Source organism: Pinus tabuliformis, chromosome 2_1, assembly GCF_031772625.1.
Source record: "Pinus tabuliformis cultivar Carrire ecotype Pingquan chromosome 2_1, CPIR1, whole genome shotgun sequence".
Taxonomy (NCBI): domain Eukaryota; kingdom Viridiplantae; phylum Streptophyta; class Pinopsida; order Pinales; family Pinaceae; genus Pinus; species Pinus tabuliformis.
Genome location: NC_142299.1, coordinates 888,439,216 through 888,446,311, shown reverse-complemented (window position 1 = coordinate 888,446,311; position 7,096 = coordinate 888,439,216). Strand labels below are relative to the sequence as shown.

At 32.0% G+C, this 7,096-nt stretch overlaps 1 protein-coding gene across 2 annotated transcripts in view; it reads right to left on the bottom strand.

Annotated features, from left to right (window-relative positions):
• Positions 1-3,734: 3,734 nt before the first annotated feature.
• LOC149203497 (large ribosomal subunit protein uL16-like) overlaps positions 3,735-7,096 on the bottom strand; it is a 37,930-nt gene continuing 34,568 nt past the window's right edge. Inside the window, exons 2-4 of one of the 2 annotated variants that reach the window (XR_016253625.1) lie at positions 4,738-4,831; positions 4,287-4,611; positions 3,735-4,150 (exon numbers count right to left, since the gene is read on the bottom strand). Coding sequence is in view for 1 of the 2 variants with exons in the window: in XM_089400201.1 (XP_089256327.1) it covers positions 4,806-4,831 (26 nt within the window). In the remaining variant the exon portion in view is untranslated. Of the gene's footprint in view, positions 4,151-4,286; positions 4,612-4,714; positions 4,832-7,096 lie in introns of those variants that run through there. The other variant, XM_089400201.1, reaches the window with a different exon arrangement.

Genomic DNA, 7,096 nt, shown 5'->3' with positions numbered 1-7,096 from the left:
TATGAAGAGTTCACAACACACATGGTGCTACAGATTAGATACCTGACAAATGTACTCTAATCAAGTGGGACTAAGGTGTACTCAATATTTAGCCACTTTAGGTACCATTAGGCTTTTAATTTCTAACACCAACGCAGGGGTCTAGTTGCATATCTGAGGTCGCAACTCTATGACCAACACCACTCTCCCTACTTTGGGATTTAGACATCAACACAAAGGCCAAAAATATGTCCTCCCAAGCATCTTGTTGCCACAATATGCTTCATATATCCTTTCCAACTAAATTAGATATATATCCACCATTCCAAGTATGCTTTAAACGTTCAATCCTTTTATGGAGAGATCCTACACAATCATAACCCCAATCAATAATAAACCTTTAAAGATATATACAAGTAAACACAAATCTTCAGGGTCCTAAATCATTTTGATTCTACTCATATCAAGTTATCCAAGTATAACTTGTTGAAAGCTTTCTTCTTTCACTTTTTCAGTAGCACCAAATACAACCTCAATACTTCTCAAGTCTTTTGTTTGCAACTTCATGAATCATGAAAATTTGTTTGAAGTACTTTTATTCATTTTTTGGTTTCATTCTTTATTCAAAGTATTATTATGATTTTCATAATATAACCTCCCTCTTAACTAGGGAGATATACCCTTTATTCTATTCAATCTCCCTCTCAACTCAACAACTTCCTTCTTTATAACATTGGAGCGACTGCAATCTTTCAAGGTTTTATTTCTTTCTCATGACATTAAGGTCATCTTGATCATCATCATTCTTATAGCTTCCTTCATCATGCTCATCATTATGAACATCTTCAACATATTGAACATTATGTACTTGTAAAACTTTAATAGAAAGTACAACCAAATATAAACATACAAAAGCATGAAGTTAACTATATAAAAATCATGTCATTACAATGGAAGCATCAAAACATTAAACATCAAATGGAAAAACCTAGTTAGGTTCATAATCAACAAGAGACACATCTTTTTATATACTAGACTTCAACTTATTGCTAGGGTTATGTCATAAACCCTAGACTCCATCTTCAAGACATAAAGCCTTAGATATCAACAATTCAATAGTACAATACATATAAGGTTTCAACAATATGTTTTTAGAATTACATGTTAGAATCTACTAGGATTTGTTGCAAACCTTAGATTTTACCATCATAGCTAAATCATATCAATAATCGAAGAAAATATCATCATGTCCTAGAATATCAGTCTCTACTAGGGTTTTGTCACAAACCCTAGATTTCACAAATTAAAACATAAGTTAGCATACTCGCAGATACATATCTAGGATGCACTAGCATTTCACATCAATAACTACTAGGTAAACACAAGATCAATACATTTGACTAGGCTAGGGTTTCAATAAAAAAAAATGAATATACAGCTAGGGTTTCATTCCTAGGATCTTACTTTACTTATTACAAGGTTTTTTGTTCATAAACCCTAATTCACCAAACCCTAAAAATCTAGGGTTTCATTATATAACCCAGACGTTAACATCAAACCCTAAAGGACTAGGGTTTTTACCATAATCATTACCAAAACCTTAAAATTAAAAATAATAGGATTTCTAGACTTTATCAACAACCCCCAAGTATACTAGGGTTCCATTATTAACATTGGCATACCCTTAGCATCAATAGGATAGGGTTTTACAATGAACACTAAAGGTTAGGGTTTCACAAAAGATTAAGAGACAATATAACAGGGGTAGATTCAATATAATGATTAATCACCTTGAAAAGAATCTTTATGATTCAAAACCGTAGACATAATGATGTTAGTAATGTACAAAAGATTTCAAAAGAAGAATGATCATACCTTTTGTATAAATAAAACCTTGCAACAAATCTTTTATGACATACCTTGAATTATTCTTTAACAAACCTTGCAGGACATCAATTCTTGAAGGACTTCCTTTGCAACATAAATTATTTCATGATTCAAGTCTTTCTTTTGAAGTCTCCTCCATAACCTTTTTGTTTTTTGAGAACTTTCCTAACCAAGTAAAATGTAAAGAAAAGGTTATAGTAGCATACAATACAAACAAATATCGATGTGAGGAGGAAACCAAACATACACTATAAGGAAAATACCTTCTAGCGGAGGTTTTAACAGTTTTTCGATAGCGGATGTTTTAGCGGAGGTTTTAACAGTTTTTCATCACAATTGAAAAAATATGGGTGGTTGGAGGTTCTAACAAATGTTTTTCTTTTTTGGTGTGCTTAATGGAACAAGTAGACCCAATGTGCTACGTATATAAAATAAACATGCGATATATATAACTAAAAGCACCAAGGCATTGAATGCAAAGAACACCAGTGTGTAATATACACTGCACTGGTACTAATAGATATAAAAATCCCTAGGGCGTTCTGGTAAGGAACAACATCGAGGCTCGCAAAAAATTATTGTTGTCCTAATGCTTTTTTTAAACTTGCAACGTTGATGTGTATCATTTGTACAAATTCCTAGGTGCATTAGTTATAAAAAGGACCGATGTTATTAGTTTTCATAATGCACCAGGCTGGAAATAATATTTTGTAGGATCAGGGAGTTAGTTATATGAAATCGCTGGTGTGTTAAGAATTACAATGGACCAAGATGTTAATCTAAAACAAGATTGGTGCTTGAAGAGATAAATGCACCGGTGCTCTCATTTTATAAAAAGGCACTGGTCATGCACAAAGATGTTGCCACAGTGATTTTATATAATATAATGCACCGGTGCAGTTTTATGTTATAAACACACTACTTTTTTGAATGCGATTTTCTCTTTTTTGGAAACATCTATCTGTGACAGTGCAATTATTGTATTTTTTAAAATCCATTATTCATAGAAGAATTGACATATATATTATAAAAATATTCATGATTAGTTCATTTGTATATGATGTTTGCATTACTTTTTTATATTATCAAATTTCTCATCTCTTCATTATAATATTTAATCATCCATATATTTAATGAGTGGTGCAACTTTTCACAGTGAAAAGAGATAACACAATAGAATAAATTAAAATGTATTTTATTATATATCAATAAGAGGCTCTTTGTCCTCCAAAATGGGCTATTTATTAGTAACCCCTTGTATTTCAATTGGGACACTATGTCCATTACATTAAACAAAATGTTTGATTTTCACAGACAATTATTTCAAAGAATATAATAGCTTGCATTGATATCCAAATAGATCATCATTCTTTGCTAGAACTGTTGCCAGTGTCGAGCTACTTCCATGTCTTGATTTATCTAGATGAATGTTTTTTTGATTGAATTGATTATTTTCCTATTATTGCTTATGTTCCATCTGCAAACATACAAATAAAGTGTAATGAGTGTATCTACATTTGTGAGAATAATGAAAATTGAAATAAATAATATACATCAATGTAAATCGAATAGCAATGTCTCATAGCAAGAAGTGACTCATAACTATGGACATGATTTCAAAACCAAGTCTCATGTCTTGTTGCAACAAGTCTTCTGTTGGTGTAGTTCCATACTTTGTTTTCTGCATGTTTTAAACTCCATTATAAATCATAGATTTAATATAAAATATTTTTTTGTTCTATTAATTATAAACTCAGAGAAGTAAAACAACATAGATACTTACAAATTCCACAATTAATTTTTGATATGCCAACATATACTCACAACCCTTATTTAACCCAATGTCAATCAATTCTTTCGATGGCTCTTCTTTGTATGTTAGCATTTATTTGAAGACATTCAAGGATGGTTGTTGTAAAACAACTTAAAATATACAAAAATGAAACCTTGAGTTGTTATAAGGAAATATTAAAAATTACTCACAAACTTTGAAATCAACCATTTTCTTCCTTGTTGTCTTGTTTTATGTGTTGAATGAATTCCATCTTGTTTTATTTTCTACAAGAAAATATCAAAAATTAATATTTAATGCTAAATTATTTTTCTATATGTACAAAGTCAATCATGATTACATACATTTGAAGCACATTGTTATTGAGATGACTCCTTCTGTGATGCAATTATGTCCATTTCTTTGACCATCTCCTTATACACTTTTTTGGACATTCCTACTGGCATGTTTCACATATCAGTGCGTTGATCATTTGGGATTTTCATAATCTTCCTGAAAAAGTAATAAATTATTTTTATAATGATATATGAAAATTAAATATAACAAAATCGATATTAATAAATGAATGGTTTGTAATAATATATACACATAATTCTAGAAAATAATTCTATATAATTATGAATATTACCTTTTGAATGATTCTTTTTTGTTGTTATATGATTTTGTTATTGCAAGTCTGACATGTCTCATTAGCCATTTCTCTGGAAACACTTCTTGTAGTTTAGATATAATTTGGTTCTTAGAATCATTAGATTTCTTTTTGTGTTATAAGTGTAAAGTACGTCTATACATTCGTTCCACTAGATCCCTCATAGTTCTATAAAAAATTCCCCCCTTTTCATTAACCTCCAACACCACTCCAAATGAGCTAAGGACCAATTCATCGCCATTTACATGTTCTATAATTTTTCTTTTCTTAGAACAACATTGATCTTTTCTTTCGTTGTTTCTCCCTGTAGAACATTAAACATATATGAATTAATAGATTGTTTGAAACATGTTATCTAATATTCTTAAGTATATTATTAATGAAAAAAAAGAAAGAAAAAAACTCATATTGAATAGTATTTTTCATTCACCTGATTCATCATTCTGCAATTTTTCTATCAGACTTTTATGCTCTTCTGCACTTAGATTAGAAATAATCTTATCGACCTTGTTCATTTTGTGGCTCTACATGACACACACAAACCAATAGATATTAGTTAAATTTACATATAGTACAACCATATTAATTTTGTAAAGAATTTACAAAGAATTTGCATTCACTGCTTTTTTTGATGTGTTTTCATTGTGTCAATTGGTATTTTTGTTATTTGAGACCTTTTGAGACATTTTTTTATCAATGTACAACTTGTACCTATTGTACCTCTGAAATAGTAGTAGGTCAGGTACCAATGCCAGAGCATCTAAAATAATTGTTTTGGGGTTTTTGGTTTTAGTTTTGGAAGACCAATGAATGAAGATAGATGTAGAATAGAAATACTTAATCCTTTGGATAATATTAATATCTCAGCAAAGGGCTGCTATAAAGCTTTACATAGTGATATAGATCAAATAGTGGTGAGAAGAAGACAGAAAATAATATGATTATCACAGTTTCCACACTGTAAAACAGAACAATCATAAGTATGAAAACATTCTAAACTACGTTCCAAAGATTCAAGGCAATATACTTAAGCTTACAAAAGATGCTGATGTTTTATTGATTAGAGGGGATTAGCTAAATAGACAGTTCATTAATCCATTCTCTTAATAGATGATCACTTCAGGAGCTTATAGGAATAAATTGAGACACAATTATTCCTACCTAGATATCTCTATAAGTCATAAGCATATGAAGAAAAACATAATGATTGATAATTGCAAAAACTTACAGGATAACACAAACTATGTAAAACCAAATTCGGAATCCTTTGCTTTGTATTAAGGTTCCACAAAGACTGAGTACATCAAGTGTCTACAAAAGCTTCCTTCAAAGGTGTAACCATGTTCAAAGTAGAATGAACAGTCACAACTTAACAAGCCATGAACCATGAACCTTGAACATTGAACCAATAACAACTCAAGAAGAGAGTTATTTATATAATAATGAAGCTAAGAAAATATCCTAAAATTTATTAAGATTTATTCTAGGAAAGGAAATATCTTCATGCAAGAAGATAGGGGTAGCTATTGAATTGCTTCTTGTTGTCCCTTTTATTCAGGTTGTGCTAGCTTTGTTGTTTGATATTTTTCCCTTTAAGCTGCTTGATTGTTTGTATCCTTTACGCTGGTTGATTCCTTCATTTGATCTTTCATTTGATACTCTTTAAACTCTGTGAATATCCTTTGACCCTGCTGAGTAACCTTTACTATGTTCCTTTTTACCTTTACTGTGCATTTCAGGTTTTTTACTGTGTTTTTCAATAGTAAGATCTTCGTATTTGTCTTCAAACTGTATGCAGGCTTTTTCTTTGTAAGCTTGGAACATGAGTTTTTACTTGCAAAACACAGAAATTGTTAAGAAAACATAGGTGACAGAGAAGGAAATCAATGGCTTTATTGAGCTCGAAAGGATATTGGAAGGAGTCCAGAGTGTATCGGAAGGTAAAACAATGGTTTTATTGGTCGCAGAAGCTTATGGAGGCTTCACTGTGTAAATGGGCAAAACAAAGCCAAAATGGTGATTTTTGCGTTTAAACGGAAAAACAGCTTTCTTTTTTAAATATGGTGCAAAGTGAGAAATGGTTATTTTGTCATTATTCGGGAGGTGGTTTTGGTTTTTATCGCACTTCTTATGAGGCACGGGCGGTTTTGGGAGGGCTTACTCGATACAATCTGAGCCTGACACATAGTAAGGGGAGATTAGTGGAATACCACTTTTCGGGTGGGTAATGCTTGGACAGAGAGCCAACTCGAAATTGTTGAGGGTCGTTGGATTTGAATGCACGTGATCGGATGGTGGTGGAGCAAAAGAGCAACGCGGAGGGGCCCAACGATTAATTATGGCAGTATGGGCTTTATTATGGGTTAAAGACTGAGATTAGCAGGGTTTTATGGTTAAACAAAGGTTTAGGTTGGTTCTTCGTTTAAATCATAAAAATAGTTTAACAAAGAAATCCTTTGCAAAACAAGGTATGGCGGACTTGAAAAAGTATGAATTCAGGCGGATAGATGACGTCGGGACCGGGTTCATCGCATATCACAATCGCAGTTTAGTGAAGGAAGGCCCATCACAAAGAAATGCGATAGGGGCAGACGCGATGCGGAAAATAAATCATAGATAATAATGCGATCGCAACGACGAAGGGTTATTGTTTCAGTCGGGACTTGCGATGAGGGGTGGATGCAAAATGACAATGAATTATGAAATAATTTGCATTGGGTCCAGGTCCATCGCGCATCACATATCGCAATGCAGAGGAGAGTGCATTCATGTTGAAAGGCTTGTGATCT